This window comes from Carettochelys insculpta, chromosome 31 (assembly GCF_033958435.1).
Source record: "Carettochelys insculpta isolate YL-2023 chromosome 31, ASM3395843v1, whole genome shotgun sequence".
Classification (NCBI taxonomy): domain Eukaryota; kingdom Metazoa; phylum Chordata; order Testudines; family Carettochelyidae; genus Carettochelys; species Carettochelys insculpta.
The window spans coordinates 10,169,681-10,193,265 of NC_134167.1; the positions used below are offsets into that span (position 1 = coordinate 10,169,681).

The 23,585-nt window shown below is 40.6% G+C and overlaps 2 protein-coding genes across 2 annotated transcripts; both read left to right on the forward strand.

The window, feature by feature from the left end:
* Positions 1-502: 502 nt before the first annotated feature.
* On the forward strand, positions 503-7,071 carry LOC142004134 (gastrokine-1-like). The gene is made up of 6 exons (XM_074981569.1): positions 503-553; positions 908-961; positions 2,190-2,327; positions 2,979-3,089; positions 4,528-4,669; positions 6,847-7,071. The coding sequence occupies exons 1-6, from the start codon at positions 503-505 to the stop codon at positions 6,945-6,947; spliced, it is 597 nt and encodes a 198-aa protein (XP_074837670.1). The 3' UTR covers positions 6,948-7,071.
* Positions 7,072-13,441: 6,370 nt separating this feature from the next.
* On the forward strand, positions 13,442-21,180 carry LOC142004255 (gastrokine-1-like). The gene is made up of 5 exons (XM_074981776.1): positions 13,442-13,465; positions 15,130-15,267; positions 16,770-16,880; positions 18,850-18,976; positions 21,179-21,180. Coding segments are annotated over exons 1-5 (402 nt in total).
* Positions 21,181-23,585: the final 2,405 nt, after the last annotated feature.

Below are 23,585 nucleotides of genomic sequence, written 5' to 3' on the forward strand. Positions count from 1 at the left end.
TGACTCTTATCTGCTACAGGGGACTGACTTTATCAAGTCAGTTTCAATCCTCTTTGTGTGTGTAGTCATTGTACCAGAGGATAAAGTGAAATGTCATATATTAATGGGTGCATGCTAGCATGATACATTATTTCAGTATCTAACCTGTCCACACCTAATTTGGAGGACCAGTGTATATAAAGCAGAAGGGATTGTCTTGCTTTCTCCAGCAGATCATTTGCCTCCTCTGCTGTCAAAATGAAGCTCTCTGTGAGTATATTTATGACTTGCTTCCTATAAAATAATAGAACAGTAACACTCTTGTTGATTCAAAATCAGTTGTCTTCACACATGCAGAAATACCAGACATTTCACTGGGAGGAACACAGGTTTAAGGGCTCTGTGGTCATGAGAGATTTTTCTCCACCAGGAAGTGCAATTTATGAGACCACATTGAGCTGTAGAGCTGAATAAGATTTAGATGCATATTGTATTATATGCAGAGGGCATTGGGCATGGTCCGATGCTGATTCATGTAAATGGACTCACACCCTCAGAAAACTGGTATAACACAGTAATGAATTAAGCCTATTTTCTGCAATTTATAAGTAGTGTGAGCATAATCTTCCTCTTCTTACTCAAGCCAAAGGCTTTCCAAACCTAATGTGATAAGCCAGGACTCATGGATCTGAACCTTTAAATAACCTTAAATAGCTGTTATGTTAAAAATTAAAGCCAAGGAGCTAGCTGATCTCATGCTAGTGTCAACTCAGGAGTAACTGAAGTCATGAGCATGCGCTGGGAGAACCAAACCAGTCCAGATAATTTACTTGACATCAATTTGTAGGAAAGATGTGGGTCAAGTTTTCTCACCATATTTTTAAACATATGAGCCTTTATAATGATATACTTTCCATGTTTATTTCAGCTTCTGATTGTCGTTCTGTTTGGAGTCTTCCTCACTCAAACCCTTGCTACTGATGTGAGTATAATGATCAAAAATACTGCATAATTCTCCTCTCTCCAACTTGTTTCATTTATGGTTCTTGAATTTTCGTGTCTTTCAGAGAAGAAAAATCTGAAGTGTCCTTAGTGCATAAAACTAAAATATCACAAGATTGGTTTTGTGGTCTAAAGAAAGTAATTATTCTCCTAGCCTACTCAGAGAAAGCTTTAGCTGTGTAACTTCATGGCACATCAGACCAAACGTGAAAGAAAAAAAAGGGGAATATAGTGTTACCATTGTCAAAATGTCATGGTTATTGGGGAGTTCCTTGTGGGAAAGTGAATATTTTTTCCATCAGTGGATAAAATTCCATTGTGATACCATTCTAAATTTTAAGAGCTTGTTTCTTATTTACACTTAGTCCCTGTTCTATTGTTCTAGTAGTGTCAATAGCCCTCACTAAGGGCTTGTATGTAATTTACAGCCAATTTAAGATCCTGTCATCATGCTGGACTGGTGTAAAAGAATCAGACCTTAGGAAACTAATAATTAGTATACTAATAATGCTGGAAATTTGGTCACAAAGATACAACAATATTTTAGGAATGTTCCTTCCTGCACTGCAACAATATGTTAGAATGACAATGAACACATGCAACCCAATGGTGACTTCACACATATCTCTTCCATTGCAAAAACTTAATTTATTATGCTACAAATGTAAACTGAAAATACCAAGCCCAGCTCCAAACTGGCTTACAAACAGGATTGTCCTCATAATAATAATAATAATAATGACTGGGTTCTTTCTCTTTTGGTAATGACTGAGTTCTTTCTCTTTTGAGCGCTGACCGTGGGATCTGTAGAACTGAGGTCAGGCCTTTATAAACAGATAATCCCTTACTTCCATGCAGGAAGGGCAAATCTGTTAGGGTTGATTTCTGCTTCAGTGATCTAGCTCTATTTTAACTGAAGCCATTTGGACAAGTTTTTATTGAGTGCTCACTCAGTCAAAACTCAGCTTCAAGATTTGTATTAATAAGCACTTTGCAGAAGAAAAGCTGCATAAAACAGAATAAGAGATTTCAGGGTTTGGCATGACAACTTTAGTAGCATTTGAGGGCAGGACAGGGAAGGGAAAGAAACACTCTATTGCATCCCTAAACTATAATTTTAAGAACAGTGTTTTTCCAAATCACTTGTGGTTATGTGGAGAGAAACCAGAAAGACCTGAATGTCTGCCACTTTCCGTTCTTTAATCCAGAATGTGAACGTGAACAATCAAGGAAATGATGGGAGAAGTTCACATCAGACTGTGAGCATCAACAATGATAAGCATGTGGTCAACACTGACTCAAATGATGGCTGGAACTCATGGAACTCAGTTTGGGACTACAAGAATGTGAGTGGCAAATGTGCATTTTTGGGAAACTTACGAAGTCACCAGCTGTCAGGCCTGATGATTGTGTGTGTCTGTGTGCGTGTGTGTGTGTGTGTGTGTGTGTGTGTGCGTGTGTGTGTGTTAAGGGAACAATTGAGCCAGGGCTCAGAGTTTCAAAGGAGCCTGGTGGTCCTTCTGCTGCCACTGCTACTTTGGCAGTGGCAGCGGCTGGAGGGCTGGGCCCCTTTGAAGTGCAGCTGCAGTGCTGCTCTGGCACTGTGTGTGACTCTGAGGGAGTGAGGGGAGTGGTTCCAGCACCATGGTCCCAGCAGTGCTAAGGGCTGAGTGCCCTAGTCTCTGCCCCATCTACCCTTGGCCCTGCCCCTTCCACTCTTGGCCCCACCCCTGCCTGGTCCACAGAGCTGAGTCCACCTCCCACCTTGCCCCAGGGTCCACAGCAGCTGTCAGCCCCCCTGCTGGCTGGAATAGTGCCTAAATGATTAGTCATAAATGAATGCGTGCAAATTACTAGTAAATTTTCATTTATATAAATGTGTCTAGATAATGGAGGTGGGGAATCTATAGTAAATGATAGTTATCTGTAAAAATGAAACCAATCCCCCTTATTATGGAGCTGCTCAAACAAAGGTAATGGGTAATTTTATTTTACAGGGTTTTATGGCAACTAGGATATTTTCCAAGAAATCTTGCATCATTGCTAAAATGAACAAAAATGTCATGCCTGACATTGTCACCATTCCCAAAATGCTTAATGAAAGAAAGGTAAGATGGAAGGGAATGGTGGAAGTGGTAGGTGGGAGTATGCTTGCTTTTTTCAAAGAGCTTGTCTACACCTTCTTCTCGAGTTCAGGACTAACGTGGCTGTAGTTCAGTGCAGATTAACCCTTTGCAAATTCGGACCATTTTCTGACAGCATCCCTCTGGGGAAGGTTAACATGTTAGCTTATGCACATTAACTTCACTTCTTTAACAAATTTATATTAACTTTCCTGAGTGTCTCCATGTACACAAGCCCTAGTAGCAATGTTCTCTGTAAGGTGAGCACTTGCAATGATTTTCTGAAGGCAAAAATGAAATCTGCTATGGGAACATTTTGTTTTTGTTATCTTTATTTTTTATTGAGAAAATCTGAAATAAATATTTTGTTTGGGTTGGGTTGAACCAAACGCTTCATTTTGAGTCAGTTCAACTTTAAACTTCATTTCCTATTATGACAAAATGCTTCATGGGAGTTGTACTTTGGGCCTTCATTCTCCTCCGTGGGGTTGGCTCCCAGGCCCGACTACATATCCCATCAGGCAAGAGCATTTTTCTTCAGACTAAATGGAATTCCATGGCATGGGAGTTGCATCATTACAGGTGCATCATGGAGCATGTACTCACATCAGGAACCTCACCACAAAGGAGAATAAAGACATCAGCAACCTGAGTCAATGAGCCAGGATAGGAAAGTATAGTTTAATGCTGAAATTGGGATAAAAGACAGCAGTTTGGGTCAGTTTGAAAAACTGAAGCAAACCAATTTAAGTAAGGAACATTGGAATTTTAAATGTCATGAAAAAAATTCACAGTGAAAATAAATGATGAAACATCAGGCAGTTTTCACCTTATTCTACCAAAAATTTGCCATACTACCGTTTGAATTTCTCTAATCTGTCACTCTCAGTATATTCATTATAGTGTTCTCAAGAAGAGGTTGTAAACATTTTAAGAAAATGTGATTAATGTACATCCTCCTGCCTTCTTGTTTGTTATGGTTATGGGAAAATAAATCCATATATTCCCAACCTCTGTCTTCTCCTATCTATAAACCTATGTACACCTATGGTATATGATTTAACATAGCATTAGAATATTTTAGAGAGAATATTATATAGAATACATTAGAGGGAATATTTTAGAGAGAGGGCCCAGGTAAAATATCGAGTACATTTCTCTTTTCCTCACAGGGCTTTATGGAGTTTCTATTACTCTTTTCTTCATGAACAGTTGCGTCCTCGGCTTTCACCTCCATCTTGTGCTTTGGTGTGAAATCTGAGCTGAAGAGCTCATTCCTTTCTTGCTCATGTGTGGGGCCCTTTTCAGCCTGACACACTCTGTGCACTGTGTCAGAAATGTCAGCTACAGGAACATAAATTGTAATACATTCGTCTAATAATCAGTTTTACTGAATGACTCTGTTTGCTTTCTGGATGTTTAGAAGACTGGAGCTCAAGGGCCTCCTCTCAAGCAAATGAGATACATTGTCTCAAAGACCAAAATCTCTGACCAAACCCCTTATGGAAAGAATATTGAAGCTTTGTGCAAAGGACTTCCTACCCACATGGCTCGCGAAACTCAGAGTAAGTGCAAGTTAAAATAAATATTCATGTACCAAACTGAGTTGAATTTTCTGCCTGGAATGCATGCTGCTGTCCTAGGCAGCGGTGGATCAGAACTAGGAACATGGTGTGCTTCAGAAGGATATCAGACTCTTAATATGATTTTTTTTGCAGTCTATAATGGTAAAAGCTTGGTTTCTCACACTCCCTAACATCATGTTGTTCAAAGTCTGGTTTCAAGTATCGGAGGCGTAGCCGTGTTAGTCTGGATCTGTAACAGCAACGAAGGGTCCTGTGGCACCTTATAGACTAACAGAAAAGTTTTGAGCATGAGCTTTCGTGAGCACAGACTCACTTCTTCAGATGCTGGTCTTGGAAATCTGCAGGGCCAGGTATAAATAAGCCAGAGCAAGGGTGGGGTTTCTTTGCTGTAGGATAGCTACTTAAATGGCAATATACAAAAACCTGTAGGAGAGCACTTCAATCTCCCAGGCCACACAGTAGCAGACTTAAAAGCAGCTATCCTACATCAAAGAAATTTCAGGACCAGACTCCAAAGAGAAATTTCTGAGCTACAATTCATCTGCAAATTCGATGCCCTCAGCTCTGGCTTAAACAAAGACTGCGAATGGCTGGCTAAATATAGAAGCAGCTTCCCCTCCCTTGGTGTTCACACCTCCAGATCAACTGCTGGTAGTAAGGCTCACCCTTGGTGACTGAGCTAACCTTGTTATCTCCACCCTTGCTCTGGCTTATTTATACCTGGCCCTGCAGATTTCCAAGACCAGCATCTGAAGAAGTGAGTCTGTGCTCACGAAAGCTCATGCTCAAAACTTTTCTGTTAGTCTATAAGGTGCCACAGGATCCTTCGTTGCTGTTAAAGTCTGGTTTGGAATTCTCTGCCTTAAATCTGTGCCTCAGTGGGACATAGAAGAGGGTCAGTGTAGTTTTAGTGCAGTAAACTTGGTTCTGGGATTAAGGAACTACTAGCTTCTAATCAATGCATTGCTGTTGACTTACGGTATGGCTCCGTCCTACAGGGGGACAGTCAACCGGGCTGACAGCCACTGTGGATCTCAGGGCAAAGTGGGAAGGGGGCCTAGCACTGAACCTCTCAAAGAGGCAGGCCCAAGGGTTGAAGGGGTGGAGCCAAGGTTAGTGGCCATTAGCACTGCCAGGACCAAGGCACAGGTCTCCCACAGCTGTGAAGAGCAGCGAAGTAGCACTATCAGCGCTTCAAAGGGACCCAGTGGCAGCTGAATCCTTTCTATCTCCCTCCCCATCAGCAGGTCTGGAGATAACTCATGCTGAATGTCTTTAAGTGCTTTGCTGAATTTGACCCCATGTATGAGAGCCTTGCAGATTCTTGGTAGGACTAACAGCTATTACTTAGCTCCCACACATTACTGCTGGGAAGATTAATTACCTAGGATTCACTGAGGAATACTAATTAGTTCAAAGTTTTGGTCAGTCATTCTTGAGACAAAATGCAATTGGCTTCGTTGCTTGTATTTTTTATATTTTTATTTATAAATAAAAAATTATAATAAAAATATTCTTCACCAGAGTAGTAGAAATATATACTAGTTATTGTACTATTTCCAAAAATAACAGAGGTCACAAATCATGCAGAGATAAATCATCCAGGTTGCGTCTACACTACAGCCTAACCTCACATGCCAAAATAAAGCACAAGAATGCCAGAGTAGTGTGCCCATTATCTCAAATACTGTTTTGAGATAATGGGCACATTGCTGAGACGTGGGCAGTTATTTCAGGATACAGCAGTAGCCTGAAATTGAGCCTACTGTGCAGATATGGCCCCATTGTCTGGTGCAGATACTGTCTTGTCCTAGGCATGAAAATTTTCTTTGTAGTGCAGGAAAGGAGTATTTTCCTTGTTTCAGGAACTCAGTGTTATTCAAGGAATTAGTCTTGTAGGCCAGTGGGAATTTTCTGAGTCTGAGTTTCCATTTCCTTGCACTTTAGGCAGTTAGTTACGTTTGTGCAGCATGGGCATACATTACCACTCTAGTAGGATAACATTTTTTACCCACTTTTTAATTGTTTTCTCCAGGTATTTGTGGCTATACAGGTTACAGCGTTCTGTGTGTCTTGAACTCTAGTGAATGCACAGATCTCCTAACATGAGTGGCAGGCATCACCTGACAATACTTTTTCTTTTTCGTTTCATTAAGGACCAAAAGGAGCAAACTTCTTCGATCCTGGATGTTGTTTTGACGTTATCGTCCTGGGTATTGTTGACATTGTCTTCTGTGGTGAAGTTGTATTGAAGTAGTAAATTCTTCACTGCTTGGAACTTATCTGACAATATGCCCAATGGCTGGATAAAACCAGTTTTTTTGTTGTTCTTTCTGTGACACTGCATTTTCCCGATATTTTGTCTTGTTCTTTCACTTATGCTTTTTGTGTAGAAAAACCTGGGTAGTTACAAAGTCCATCAAATAAATACATTTAGCATTAGACTCAGCTGTGTCTTGTTTCTCATCTTTTAGACCCTTAATATCATACAAGTCAGAATGTGGTCTCACAGGCAAGGCAGGGCTGGGGCTGGTCAACATGTGGAGGGGAGAAATTCAAAGAAAACCCAACAGAGTGCAGGAAAGGAGGTTTCTTGTTCAGTAGGTAATGCCCATCTTTGGGGTATGACTGAACCAAATCGTAAGCATGGCATAAGGGAACACTTAGTCCTTGTCTCTAGGGGCAGAAACATATCCTCAGGAGGCCATGCAAGAGTATGGTTATGGAATCTCACTTCTCCCTATCTCCCCTGCACAGACTTCTAAGGCTGGACTACAAATTGTCTCTAGAGAAGCTTTGATGAACTACATGAATTTTAAAATTTGGAAGATGTCAGGGTGTTTTGGGGTGACCAACTGTCATGTATTTGGTGGGATGGTCCTGTATTTCGGAAGTCAAAAAGGCATCCCTACTTATTTTTAAAAGGGGTGAATAGTACTGTATTTAGGCCCTCGGAGGCTGGGGACGGGAGCACCCACGGCCTCTGCTTCCCCCAGTCTCTGGATGGGGAGCGTCTGTGGCTGCCACTTCCCCCGAGCTTGGGGCAGGGAGCGCCAGCTCCCTGGGTCTTGGTTCCACTAGGAGGAGCCACCCCTCCCCCGCATAGCTCCCTGTCCTGTATTTGGGACAAGGAGATATGATCACCCTTGGTCGTTAAAGCTTCTCATGTTAAAGGTCTGTTGTGGATAATTAAACTCTTGAGCAGTGGGATTATTTTTAATTAATGCATATCAATTATCTTTTCCATGCTTTAAAAATGTATTTGAAATATTAAGGGGCTTAATTTCTTGCCCAAGGTTACAATATCATTATTTCATAGAATGAGTGTGATAACTGATTATTCAGCCTAATGCAATCCATTGTGTCTGACAGAAGAATGGTGGGCAGCTGATTTAAGATGACAGAGAAGAGAATGTCTGCTAAAAATTGAAAGGAGGTGAAGGCAAGCCAGATGACATTGAAATAACAGGTTTAGTGATCCAACACATGGATCAGTAAGCTGGCAAGATAGGTGTGTATCCCCACCCAACCTCATGTATTTCAGGAACTAACCCTGGTACTGAAGAAACCATGTCTTAATATAGGCTTATTTCTTCTATAGTGTATTTCTTCTGTTTAATTTGGCAACACAAAGTGTGGATGTGATGCAACACATTTTATTAAAAAAATCAGGTCATGCAAGAGATGGTTGCACTTTGCTGCTTGTGAAAGCCTTGATAAATAATTACAAGAGAGATGAATTGGGTTAAGTAATGTCTATTACTGGACCAGCTGTTGTTGGTGAAAGAGACAAGCTTTTGAGTTATACAGAAATCTTCAAGTCTTAAATACAGACATTCCCCGTCTAAGTCCATAGTTCTTGAGGGAAACTTTATACAATGATTCATAGAGCACATGTATGTAAAGGGCCTCTTATGATAGGAGCTGAAAAGGAAAGCATAAACTTACCTGGAGAGTGAGGAAAGGGTTAAACTAACCTGCCTTTGAGGGAGGGAGTTTGGGAGAAATTGGCAAAGGGACAATAGGAGCTAGAGAAAAAATTCAAACCCGAAACTGAATCATAACTGCATCTCTCCTTTGTTAGAAAAACAGAGAGAGAAAGAAGGGAGATCTTTCCAGGGATGGAGGAGAAGAAATGAGCTTGTCCAGAACAAATTCCCTGGGCTCATCAGAAAGTGTGAGTAGGGAAAAGATTAGGTAGTTGTGTAAGATTTCTCATTTTAATTGTTTGAGGGTTTGGAAATTATGGCTGAGCGAGTTATTTGTATCCTTTTTCCCTCCTGTAAACAAAAATATGACCCAGGGGAGAATCTCTGTGTTTTGCTTTAATTCATTTTTTTAACACCCCACCTTGTACAATGCTTGCAAAGATAGTCTTGTTTTAATAATAAAATATTTGTTTTCTTTGTTAGCAGGTACTGGTTGATCCTTTGTGTCTTATAGGGGCTTAAAACTACATGAGTGCCTGTAGGCATGTTACCAGAGAACTCACAGCTCCATGCATGGGTTTTTTGTGGGATGTTCTTGTTATTTCTTTCCAACTCCTTGGAAAAAAGGAGGTTGAGGGTTTTGCACTCAGAAAAGTGATTCCAAGTGATTTCTTTCTGGAAAAGAGGTTTTGTACAATTGGAGTAGTCAGCTACCGATTGATTTCAGAGAAAACTGAAATCAGGAAAACATTTTTTTGTCTGTGGGAACTTCAGAGACAGGGTCTAGAAGTATTTTATTTGACTAGCCAGCCCCCATTACCAGTCCTTGAAGTGCCAAGGTAGAGAAGCAGCCATGATAGGGCCTGTGTGTGGAAGAAGATTAGGGTACAAGGAACAACAGCTCTGTGTTTCCAAAAAGGAGTTTGTGTCCTGAAGGGTGGACATAAATCAAAGTCAAACCTGGTTTGGGCTTGAGGGGGTTTTTAGGGACAGGGGCTTATAATTACTTTTTTCATATAAATTTTAAGTCAGTGAAAGATTCAAGATCAACAGCCCAGAAGAGTGAGCTCTTCTACCCACAAGACTTACACATGAGATGGCACAGATTCCTTGCACATCCTTGTACCATATGAACAAAATATTATAATGCTTGCCTGATGAACTCATGAACTTTATAATCTAGGAAGTTATGAATTCCAGAACAAAACAGGTAGCCACAGACTATTCCTCCATTACCAGCCCATTTTATGGTTTTACAAATCCCTGTTTTCCACAGTGAAAGCAGCAGACTGGGTCTACTTGGTTACAACAGTTTTCTTTGCAAGAAAAGTGTCTAAATAATCCAGGTGACCACACCTGATCTTTACTGGGAGATAAACTTTTATTTTTCCTTTCTTACTGCTTTGAGCTGCAATCAGCTCCTTCTTTTGACTGTTTCACTGGACTTTCATTTTTAATCCCTGCACGTAGCCCCAGTGTTTTTCTTACAAAGGATGCTGTGATGGAAAAACAAAACAAAACAAAAACACAAAACAACACAAAAAAAGACAGAAACAGGCAAGAATCAAAGACCAGCAGGGTTTTTCATTTATTTTTGAGGAATTATGCCTTCAGGAATCCATGAAATTGTGCTGTGACCCACTTTGCTCCCTTACTGCTGTTTTTCTGCATAACTTCCTCTTCTAGCAGAACAAGAATGAACTTTCCTTTAGAGGTATTTATTTTTAAAGCCAAGGTTTGCACAAGCTGAAAAATAGGAGGTTTCAGTCACTCCTCAAACCCCAGCTCCAAAGAAATGTTGCTCAGCAACAATAAAACAATAAATAAAAAAATCCCACTCCATTGACCATCTGTTGTCGCTGCCTGAGAACGAGGGCCCAAATCCCATTTGTATCTCAAGAAACCCTGTCCAAAAGATGATTTAAATAAATTTAATCCATCCAGAGCATGAGGGGCACAATCACAGGAGTCTCCTTGGGATTGTACATTGAGAGGGGTAACCACTGTGCATATCTCTCACTGATAAAGAGAGCTTACCGGATGAGCTTCCACTGTATAAACATTTTAAACAGAGAAAGACAGATTTATTTTTGGGTTTAATCCCTATGGGGAGCTGGCTTCTTGGGCAATGTGCCCTAGAACTGTGTGCTCCCAGGGCTCAAGTGGTTCAGTGCCTACATGGCTCTGAGGAGGCTGGGGGTAATCCCAACTCTTTGCTGTGTCTTGAGGGAGACCAGAAGATCTAGCCCAGCAGGACAGGGTGGTGGAGAGCCCCAGAGAGCAAGAAGGCAGGTGTCAGTGGCATGATCAGTGCACTGGGGAAGAATCCCTTGGGGAGGTTTGTGAGTGCACCCCATTGCCCTGAGGTCCTTCATTCCATTTTTAATCCACACTTTCAAACAAAGATCTCAGGGCACTTTGCTCCTTCCCAAATTTTGTGTACCTCAGTGCACACACTCTCTTCGCATATGTGCAAAGATGATTCTTGCTATTTCTAGCACTGACCTGAAGATGACCATTCTAGAGAACAATTGACTTTTCTGACCCAGTTGCTCAGAATGTGCCAGGCTGAATAGGTCCCTCTGCACCAGGAGGATGCAAGGAATGAGGTCCTTAGGTGAGATCTCACATAGAATGCTCCGGCATTTGTTTAATCAAATGTCTCAAGCTGCATCTACACTACAGTGATCTTTCAAAAGAAATTCTTCTGGAAGATCTCTTCTGCAAACCCTTCTTTTGAAACAGTGCGTCCACACACAAAAAAAGCATATCAAAAGATCGATCTGCTCTTCCGATAGAGAGCAGCCACACAGCCCCTGCTCCTTTGAAAGAATGGGCCAGGGATAGAAAAATCTGGCATCATGAGGACTGCTTTTTTGAAAAAAAGACTCCCAGGGCATCTACATGTTTTTTTCTTTTTCAGAAACAGGTGCTCTTCCTCATCTGGGAGAGGAAGAGGGTCGTCGGAAAAAGTGCCATGTTCTTTGGATTTGAGATCCAAAGAGTGTATTTTGTGCATAGGCGCTCCTGAGGTTCTTTCAAAAAAGGTCCAGCTTTTTCAAAAGAACTTGCTGATATAGACCCAGCTCTGGAGAAAACACTCAGTCAAAAGGGTTTTGATGGAAACAGACTAAGAAAGGTCGTCAGGATTGAAAAGGGGGAAATTCTTCCTTGGTCGCACTGAACCAAACTTCATGGTCTATTTCATGGTTGTGTTTGTATCATTAATCGTCTCACACGGAAGGCTTAGATGAAGACTGGTGGCAGGGAATATGTGTTACCCAGCCTCTTAGATAAATAAAGAACAAACAAAATATTTAGTTTGCTCCAGTGTTTCACTTATGTTTGCAGTGGGAAAACAAATATTTTATCTGGGGGCTTTTGTTCAGCTCCAACATTGATAAAATATATAAGCTCAGTACAAGACATGCAAATTCATTTTCTTTGGCATTTTGCATCAAACCAGCATCAAAGCCAACTTGGATTCAAAATGAAGAGTCTTGTAAGTGCTTTTGACAACCCCCATTTTCTGTTAAATGGTTTATATTTTATTGCATTCTGGGCTCTTCTGAGAATCTATTTTGAAGCAAATGGGATAGATAAGATAAGCTATGAAAAAAGGGGTGATGGGTCTGGGAAGTGGGGGGTCAGCATCTTACAAGACAGCGACTCACAAAGACTGTTAATTTGGGGTGCCCCAATCTGTGGGTTACCAACTGAGAGCCTGATTTTGAGAAGTGCCAAGCACCCACACTCTAACTGAGTCAACAGGGCCCCAATTTACAAAGGTATTTCTGGACCTAACAGTAAAGATAGGTACGTAATAGATATTACAAAAGCTCCTAATTAGGATAGGTGTTTAACTTCCATGAAGACACCCACCCCCACTTTGTATACCCCTCCATTAGAACCTAGTGGAAAAAGACAGTACTAGTAACAGATGGACTAGACTTCCTACATTTTCACAACCAATAGATACTTGTAAAGGAAATAAGGTGCCTTTTGTGATTCTGCAACAGTTTATCAGAGTATAATCTTGTCTATGCTGAAGTCATTGGCAAAACTTCCATTGCTTTCAACAGGACCAGAATTTCATGCCTACCCTGAAGCCTTTACTCAATTTTAACTTTTTCCTTGCTGAGTGATGATTGAGCATCTGATCCTGTGAATCCATAGGACTAGACACACGAGCAAACTTAAGCACATGCGTAAAATACGGGCAGGAGCGTGACTTAGGTGTGGTATGCAGGATTTAACTCCAAATTTTTTTTATTAGTAAAAGCTCTCTAAATAATCAGGAACACTGTGTGGAGAACATTAGTATGTCAAGCAATTAAAACATACTTCAAATACTTTAGGGGACAGGACATGACTATTAAGAAAGAAATTCCAGTTCTGCATGTTCTATATCCAGTTAAGTTAGAAGCATCACATTCTACTTTATGTAGCAAATTCCAATTTCATATACACTAGTGTAAAACCAGAATCACAACAGAACCACTTTGGAATTTCCCCATGATGACTCAGGTTAGAAGCAAGCCATGTGAGTATTATGTTAGTTTATTAGAAGGTTCTTCTTAAATACAGTTGCACTGTGTAGCCCTTGTGAATAGAAAAGAACTATAAATGAACTAAATGAACTATAAAATTCAATAACTTATTTGTGTTAGAGGAAAATCAGAAAGATTGGGGAGCAGGGTATTACCATATGATTTTAGTTGACTTTGGTAATTTAAAAAAGACCTGAAGAGGGTATAGATATTTCTCTTAATGTTCCCATACTGTATTACAGATTCTTCTTACTGTCTTTCTGGGTACCTTTATGAATCCAGCATTTGGAAGTAACGTAAGTAGAGGGCCATGTGTTAAGTTTTATGATACTTCTTTCAGGCATCTGCTTTGCCATATTGCTTATGACATTACCATCCATATTAAATCAAAATATGGATATTTCTTTATGAGTCATTCTCTGTTAATATGTGTAGTGAATTAATGTAACATGCTTATCACAATGTTTTCATTAGATTCTCCATGCTCCAGTTTAGCATGTAAAAATCAGAATCCAAAAGCACAAAAAAAGTTGTTCATATTTTACGTGACAAACATAGCATTGTCAAGTTATACATGAATAAACTAATGTTGAATTCTTCGTGTGTTCTCTTTATTATATCTGGACTTATTAATGAAGAAAATAGGCTGTTAGTTTGCTTTCTTTAAAGTACTTACCTGTGGTTCTCCTAGCTATTGTGTTAATTAATAAATGCCATGATAATACTAAAATTTCATACAGGTAGCTGTACACTTTCTAGGTGGATAGGGAGAGACAAGCAAGCCGGTAAGCTATCTAGAGGGGCCATCCTCAAAGTTTCATGCACTTTACTTGCACAATGAGGATCCTGAATGGGAAATCTAAGGCATGATTCCTTAGAACAGGGATGAGCAAACCTTTTACATCGGGTCCCACTTTTTATCCTTACAATTAGCAGGGCTCCCCGCCACCCATCTAGTGTCATCCAAATGGATGGAAATTTTGGTTATGTTCATATGAAAACAAACACCTTGTGACGTGTTTAAGAAAATAAGTTTGTAGAATGTAAAAACTTTATTTATTACTATATATATGTGAATACACAGACATAAAAATAGTAACGTATTTTAACATTTTTAATTAGATGGATGAGCCTGAGACCCAGTCACTGATTGCGCCACATCCCACCTTACAAAATTTCACACACCTCCTGGAGAGGCCCACCCCCCACTTTGCACACCCTGCATTAGAACCTGCTGGGAAAAGATAGCACTAGTACAAAATGGACTAGATGCCCTACATTTTCACAACTAATAGATCCCTGTAAAGGAAATTAAAGCTGAGATTCACCAACTTTTTCATAACAGCAGTCACATCTTAATGGAGGGAGTTCGTTTGTGTCAGTCTGCTTGCCTTCTTCATTACAAAAGCCACTACCCAGCTCTTGGGCTACTGGAGCATTTGCTTACAGGAAAAAAAATTAAAATTACATTTAATTATTTTCACTTTCATGTGATGCAATTATGGTGTTAAATAAGGAAAAGGAGTGAGCATCATATGACCAATCACATCTTTGGGCATCAGCAAATACGGTTTGGGAACAGCTGAGTTAAACCTAACCCTATCCTTAACCAAGCAGTAGCCAGAACCCTTTCCTTACCCTTCAGACAAGGAATCACCTGATCTAACATAACCAGCTCTTGGACCAAATGGTAAATATAACCCTAACTATAAACATAACTCTTTATCAAATGCTAACTGGAAGCAAAGGGTGATCAGTGAAAGTTGTTTAGAGGCGGATATATGTCTGAATCAGACCTTTCCCCACTGCTCAATCATCTAGTGCTGAGCTGGACGTTTATGTCTTAGTTTTGCTTCCCTACTCTTCTGATGTCACCATGCTTCCCTGTGAGATGCAACTGTTTGAGAGACATTTTTAGGTAGATATACAAAGTTATCTGACAATGAATCTTTCATTTTAGGATGTTCAGGTCATAAATAAGGGAAACGATGGGGGAACTGTCTACCAGAAAGTCAACATCAACCACAGTGTGAACATTGCTACCTTTAACATTTACTCTGGAGCACACTCCTCCAATGCAATCTTTGGCTATGGCCATGTAAGTGTCAAAAAGAGATGATGATCTGCTTGCTTTGCTAAGTATATACACAGTGTGCTGCAAAAATAAGAGAAATGTGTTCCTTCAGCAGCTTGAATGATGTGCTTTATTCCTCTGAAAGCTCTTCCTGGAAAGGGATGACCTTAGACTTGACAGCAAAATGTATAATCCATCCACTAACTGAAAGATGAAATAATGTAGCATCGTTTGTCAAGCCCCACTGGGGATATTATTTCTTTATGAATGAACAAATAGGCCTGGAAGCTGTATTTGTTCAAAAACAAAAACAAAATTCCCTTACAAATACAGCAAAATTTATACTACCATATTATTCATTAATAATAACTCTTTATATTAATATGCCATTTAGAAATAGTTTCTAAAGGTTAATAAATTATTAGTAGAAGTTTTAGTAAACGGTTACTAAATTGTGAGAGAGTCCAACAAATCAACAGGCTGACTATAACCATCTCTAGCACCTTCTAATGCTGTGCTTACAACTTTACTCTACATACTACTCAAGTCTATAACATGTTTTTAGCATTTATTAAACATTTATTAACCACTTTTCAATAATTTTTAACTGGAACCCCAACATGCAGTGTGACCACATTAATGGTGATGCTGGATTTTGCTTAACCTCTCTAAAGGGCATAAGATGGTGTTAGGGGCTTTCTGCTCTGATGTCCCTCATGTGGAGGACTGTTTTGGTCTTAGTGAAAGGAGTGCTCCTTGCTGGCATTCTGTAATGTACCAGCCGTCTCAAAGAAAAGGCAATGTTGTCGCTGGAGGTGAACTGAACTGCCCAGCATGTGAGTAAAGTGCATATTTCTGTCTCCTACACACCCATAAAACAGATGTGCAAACTCCTGAAACATTAAATACAAAATGGCTTTTTCTTAGAGATATTTACATTTTCCAAGCAAACTTTTGAGTGCTTAGGTCTCTGCACCAAATTCCAAGAAGTGTAAGCCCAAATGTCTCTGAATGAACTGGTATTCCCTACCATCACTGCTTTGGAATTCATCAGTTTGATATACATTCAAAGTTAATTCATAGGGAAGACACTGGATTGTATAAACATACAAAAAACATCTGGAGTCATAGTCTGACATTATTCTAGATTTCATCTGTGTTCATGTATGTAGATTTTAGGCCAGGAGTCTTATATCTCTAGCTGGACCTATCATCTGAGCTGGGCAGACTTTCATGTGCTGCATAATCCTTAAGGCTCTTTGGAGCTTGCATGAGTGTATTTTTAGAAGCAAGGCACATTGTGCAGCTGTCTCTGTGGCATAGCTGCATTGAAATCCATAGAGTTACACAAGAGATGAGTTTCATCCAGTGCATTGAACTCTGCTTCTCACCAATTGAGAAGCAAAGTGCAAGTGTGAAGCAGCTTGTAAATATCTCAAGTATTCTGATTTGCAAGAATCCTTAAAATAGGATTACATTTTTTAGAAAAGAAAAGACAAGCAGTAACTTGTGGTTGTGTTTTACAGGGTATAATTGCTTACCACATGCCCTACAAGAAGATATGTGTTGTTTCCAAGGTGAACAGGGAAACCTTTCCAACTTTAAACCAACCTGAGGACATGATCAATAATCAAAGGGTAACTAAGATGCATAGTATTTATACATGGCATATGCTTTTATACCTCTAGTTTAAATCCTATACTCATTGAAGTCAATGGCAAAGCTACCGATGAACTCAATAGGAATAGAATTTGGGCCTAGGACATTATTTACTCACAGATTGATCTCACTTGCAGTGTATGTATTATATTTTACACAGAAAGAGTGAGGCAGACAGTTGCTAGATTAGCACAATTGGAGGTATATACATTTCCTAGAGCTGGAAGGGACCAGGACCAAGCACCACCCCTAGCATTTATTTTTCCTAGTCCCTCAACATCCTCCACTAGGATTGAACTCACAAGCCTAGGTTTAGCTAGCTAATACTCAAACCACTGAGCTATCTCTCCTCAATGTTACCTTTAAATGAGTTGTTAAATTGACTTCCTACTCACTGGTGGTTGTCAAATACCTTTGTATAGGTATTAATCGTGGTTTCCTAACCCATTTCCAACTTGTTTAAATCCTCCCCCACATTTTCAATCAGATGTGATAGTTTTTATTTTCCATTCTAAACTATTGCATCATTAGGCTGAGCAGATGCCATGTTCCAAGACATAGATCGGAGACATTTTTAGAAACAGGTGAAAGAATCCTTTTGTGTGTATGATGTACGGCAGGGGTGAGCAAACATATTTTGCTGGGCTCCACTTTTCATCCCTGCAGTTAGCAGGTGTGGCAGATCAGAAGCTGCAGCTGACAAGTGCCTGATGAAGGGTTAATATTTTGGGTGCTGGAGGAACTCTTTTTTGGTCCCCTCCTAAATTCCCAGAGGGTGCAGTCCTGTATGCTGGGTAGACAGCTGGGGCTCATTAGGAGTCAGCCAGCCAGGGCTTGCAATCAAGCACCTGTGACCAGTTAAGGCCTCCAGGCTCCCTACAAAAGGCTTTTCCCACAGCAACAGGGGGAGAACAGTGTTCAGAGAGAAGGAGGCTGGAGGGCTTGGAACAGAGTGATGTGATGCCAGCTACAAGGTACCAGAGGGAAAGGGTGGGTGCAGAGGCCTAGGAAAAGGTTACTGTCTTGCAGCATGACAAAAAGCACTGTCATCTCCCTCCCTTTCTAAGTTCTCTGTGCTAGAGTCCAGGACAGTGGGTGGGACTGGACTCCCCCCCCCCCCCCCCCCCCCCCTGCCCTTCCCCTAGAGGGGTACCCAACTTGGGCCACACTGGTGCAGCCTGAGACTGTTGGAGAGGGTCCTATTCTACCTCCACTCAAGACTGGCCTGTGATGAGAATGGCTTGGTGAAGGGAGACCCTTGCCTTTGGGAAGCCCCAGGGTGAAAAAGGGGCCTCTCTGAGGCACACAAGGAGTCTCCTGAAGGTATAGGGCCCATAAGGAATGAATGAGGGGCCTGTCACACAGGGTTCCCCCAACCCACTAAGGTTATCCCAACCAATGGAAATCCTGGACATAGTTACATGGAAAAAACATCTTTCAGCATATGCAAGGAAATGTCTGTAGCATGTAAAAACTTTATTAATCAGCAGATACATGTGAATGCACAAATAAACAGTAACATATTTCAACATCTTTAATAAGATGGATGAGCCTGAGACCCAGCAGCTGATTGTGCTGTGCACCTCTACAAAATTTCATGCCCCCTGCTTTGTGCACCCTGGTGTGGTTTGGCTTCTTTCAGTTATCTTGGTTTTATAACCTTGGCCTCAAGGAATTTCTATTGATGTCCACTTGTGTAAACAAGAGGAAAATCATGTTCAGCACACAACTGTTGGTGGTTCTTATACATGTGTTCATCTGCAGAGATCAATGGGCCTGCTGTCTGTGAAGTGGCTTAGGGACTCCATCAGGGTAACAGATGCTATACATAATTAATTATTGGGATTGTTAATACTTACAATAGCAAAGAAGCTGCAAAGCTAAGTTCTGGGGTTGGATTCATGCTTTTGGCCAAAGCAAGAGGTTAATCTTCCTTTCTTTTTTCAGGACCTGAATTTCCTCCACCAGAGTCATGGGATATCCTGTAACTATGTCAGAAACTTAGCTGTGTTGGGAGTACCCATCCAGGCAACACGTGAAGGACTTTCCACCTACTGGGCTACTGAGTGTGACTGTGAGTTCAGCCTGAGTGTAATGAGAAATGTATTTATTATGACTGTGGGAGTGTCTAGAACATAGGCAACCTAGGTTAGTACTGCATGAGTGGCCCCCTTTCATCTCAGTGGGCCTTCAGGATGGGCATAACCATCTCCCAGGATAGGGGAGTTTTGCTAACTGCAATTGCATACCTAGAATTTGCAGGGTGTAACAGTTAAACTGTAGCAGCACTTTGATTGGATGCAGACTAAGTTCACAACTCTCAGTCAATGATGTGTGCAATCAGCACACAACCCACTTCACATTCCCCTGCTTCACATGTAGGAAAAAATACACAGATGGAAACCAGAGGAATTTGGCAAACCTGTGCGCAGGCAGTGCTCAACAAAATGTCTTGTGGACCACACAGAGAACCCTGATGGGACGCTTGCAGTCCTTGGGCCACAGATTGCCCCTCCCACTGGTCTAGGAGCCAATTATGCTAAATATTGTAGAGATACAGGAGAAAAATACTTGCCATAAAGTGCATGCATTCTAAACAGGCTTCCTGAAAGCAGCCTGGAAAAACGTATGTGATTATTTTTCAAATTTGCTAGAAGAGTACACTCAGCCTCTCAAACCTTTCCATTTAAAGGGATTGTGGTCAAAATTTCCCAAACCTGATTAACCAGCGGAGTTATGCCAACATGAGGTTGACATTTTTCCAATGGAATATATTTTTCACTGAAAACTGCCTTTCAACCCAAAACAATGTTTGAAAAACACATTGGCTTTAAAATGTTGCAGTCTTTGCAGATTTTTGTCCAGATATCAAAAACATTATAAAAAACCTCCAGAAGCTTTATATTTGTCAGCTTGGAAACTGTGACATAATCGGCTGGTGTCCTGTCAGCTGCAATATTTAGGTTGTTGAGTTAAGCATGCAGGTGTCATTGGGTGTTGGTGGTGCATGATATAGAGGATGTCAGATTAGATGTTCTGGTGGCCCCTTTTGGCCTTGAGAATTTACCAGCTCTAGTTACATGCAAGTAAAATTGCTTGATCAGATCCTGGTTTTCTATTAAGGGGTATAGTAGCCTAGTATTTCATAAATACAGGTTGAACCTCTCATCCAGCACCCTCGGGACCTGACCGGTGCTGGATGAAAAGTTGACAGACCATGGGAGCTCAATATTGTCTAACAGCATTAGCTAAGCTTCCACTGCTTATCGGGCTCTTCATAGACACTTAAGGGTAAACTGCAGCAAATAGCAGCAGAGAACACTGACAGCTAGGACTGGTGGCTGGAAACAAACATTATGGGACCACGGGAAACTAGGCCACAAGTGGTCATCCAGCTAACTAAAATCATGCTGCATTTCAGATATTGCCAGACAAGAGTTCTGGATTAGAGAGGTTCAACCTGTACTAATATGTGCCCAGAAGGTCTGATTATCCTCTCATGCAGATAGATGTTTCTGGAATGACTCTTGATTACATACAGCTAATGTAAACTGCAGAAGTGAAGCCTCTTAACATAAAACTTTCCCAATATTATTTAAGGGACCACTTAAGAAGAAATGTAAACACTACACAGGGGGCTATCTTGAGGTGGTTGTGTCAGACAGGAACCCCTGTAAGGAAAGTGCTTGCTAAGCTATGATTCACTGTATATCCTGATGTCCATATACAATGGAAATTCAGGCTATGCCTAGATTGGTAAGTGAACAACAAACCTTTTGTCTTTCAGAAGTGTTCATTTAAAAATCCCTGAAAGACAAGTTTTCCCACAACAGATGCCAATGTGGAAAGCACTTTGTGGACAGGAGCACTTTCTTGCCAAGAAAGCGCTTGCTTGCTGGGTGAAGTTTTGGTTAGTATCAGAGGTAGCTACACTGTGACTTTCAGTAGCACAGCAGTAATGACTCAGACCTCTTCCTAAAATTCATATCGTATAGACAGCCTCAGTGACTTCATGATCCAAAAAATCACTGACTTGAGCCTCAACTCCCTACAGCCTCAGTAGAGACCTTGAGGGACACCTGTGTTTTGCCATTTGCATAACCAGTTACTCCACAAGATCAGGAATGAAGGTAGCTGGCATTTGAGATCAATTTTTGAGAGGCTGGTTGGTGGCTTGGTACAACTGCATTTATGTGAACGATGCCTTCCAGACATTGAGTGCAAAGATTTTTGAGGGTTCTCTGTTGGGATGACTTGTGCCGCCTTTACTTTATAGGACCACAAAGTTTACTTTGTGGTACTGGCTGCATGGATGTTAAACTTCTCATCCTGGATGTGAACCTGTGTGGAGGTCTTAAACTCTTCTAAAAAGAGTCACGCCAGAAGCTTATAGCATGTTAGCTTTGACTCACGTATTTTATTTGTCCCATTCCAGAGAATAGCTCATCTGTTTCTTTGCAAAAGCCTGGGCTGACATGGAGCCACAGCAAATTCTCCAAGTGTGAGTGGTTGAAGTGATGGTCTGATGTAGTGGGTCTTGTCCATGAAAGCTCATTACCTAATAAAAAAATATTGCTAGTCTTTAAAATTCTACAGGACTGCTTGTTGGCTTTTCTGTGAAGCTACAAACCAATGCAGCTACCCCTCAGACTAACTGTGAATGAGAATAAAAATAAAACTGATGGGCAGGGGGAGGGGAGAAATACTTTGGACAGCCTCAATATTGGAACAAAGTATGGAATCCACAGCTTTACTTGTAAATGTTCACTGTTAACAAAGGACCCAATTAGATATCATATTTTACACCTGTTCCCTTGTCTGTAGTGAGCTAAACCAATCTTGTTGAATACCCGACTCCTCAAACTTCAGATCTGAATACACCAGGCTTTTGGAGCATTTGAAATCTGGATATGAATTTTGTGTGGCTGGGGCCTGGCTCTAGCTGAAGTGACATGGGTTTACATGTCAGAAAGCAAGGAGGAAAAGCTTTTGATAATTCAGGTATTAGTTTCTACAAATGACTTGCAGTAGAGATTCCTTTTAGCTGATCTTTCAAGCAGTCTTCCAGCCGTTATGCTTCTGTCTGTCTAGCCTGGTGCTTATAACACTTGGTAGCACAGATTGAGTTCTCTCCTCAGTCTTTATCTGCCTAAATTCTATTGTGGTGGTATTCCCACTGAACTGAAACTACTAGGAATTTTGCCTATTGAAAGACTGCACGGTTGGATACCTGGTTATCAAAATAAATCCATTCTCTTTTCCTTGCACAGTGCTGTCATTTTGTCTCATCAAGCTTGTTACTGTGGAAACAGTTTCAGGGAATTACTCTAAAATGACATCTCCACATGCATAACCAAAGATGATATCAAGATGAATGCTATTATTTGAAAAACATAAGAACAGATTGGAGTGTGCACTTACTGAATATACCCCTTGTACCTCAATGATCTGATCAGAACTTACCCACCAGAGAAGTGAAATCCCAACCTGCTTTGGCTTCCACTTCCTATTAATATTCCTGATTATCTTATACATCCCTCTGGTCTTACACATGCCATAATACCCTTCTATATCTTCATTCTTTTCCTCTAACCATTTCACCTTATTCATTCTGTCTGCTTTCCTGACCTTGTTACATTTCACTTTATATTGCAGTTCTGCCCTTCAATGCTCTCTTCTCTTGAACCAATTTCAGCATCTCTGCATAATCCACTTCTTATTGATCTTCAGGAACTGTCTGCTCAATTGCCTTTTCTACCACCATGGGTATCCCTTTGACTCTCTATCTAGGTTTTTCTGCGTCTGTATGCCTGAACTCTCTTTGAGTGCTGCTCTGTATGCATTCCCTATTTCTTCCTTGCCATGTCTCATTGTTTCTTGAGTAGTGTCTTAAACTTTCTCTTGAGTTTCATTTGATGTTCACAATCACTCGACTGCAGTTTGAGTCTGTGTCCACTTCCTGGAAAATTTGACACTGCTGTACTGATGTTAACCATCTTATCAATCACATTTCTCATGTTCTTGTACATCCAGTGACTTGAACACCGTGTCCACTTCCTACAGTCCTTTTGTTGATATCTCAGAACTAGCAGAAGTACGAGGCAGGGAGATCTGACGTTAAGTGTTTTCATCATGCACCTTGAGAGTGGTAGACAAGATCGAGGAAGAGGTAAAAGGGATATTGGTGCATGGGATAAGAATTAAAAACTTGAGGTTTATAGATGTAGTTATCTAGGAAGATGAAGAGAAGCTAGCGAGAATGGTATTGGGGCCAAATGAGGAAGTGAAACAGTAACAGTCTGGTTATCAACATCAATAACAGATAATGGTATTTAAAGATAAGGAAATCGGAAGAACAGGATCAATGTAGAGAAGTTCACGTATCTGGGGAGCAACATGATGTATTATCTAGATTGTAAGAAGGAAATAGCAAATGGAATAAGTGAAAGCAAGAGCGAGTTTGAAGGCAATAGATAAGATCTGGGAAAGCAAGTGATCAGTTTAGGAATAAAGCTGAGTGTCTAGAAAACCTGTGAATTTAGCAGCATGTTGTACGGATGTGAGTCATGGGTGGTAATGAAAGATTGAAAGAGAAAAATATTGGCATTTGAGAGGCGCTGCACTAGAAACATCCTGAGAATAGAATGGGTACAGAACCTCACCAATAAAGAATTATATGAAAA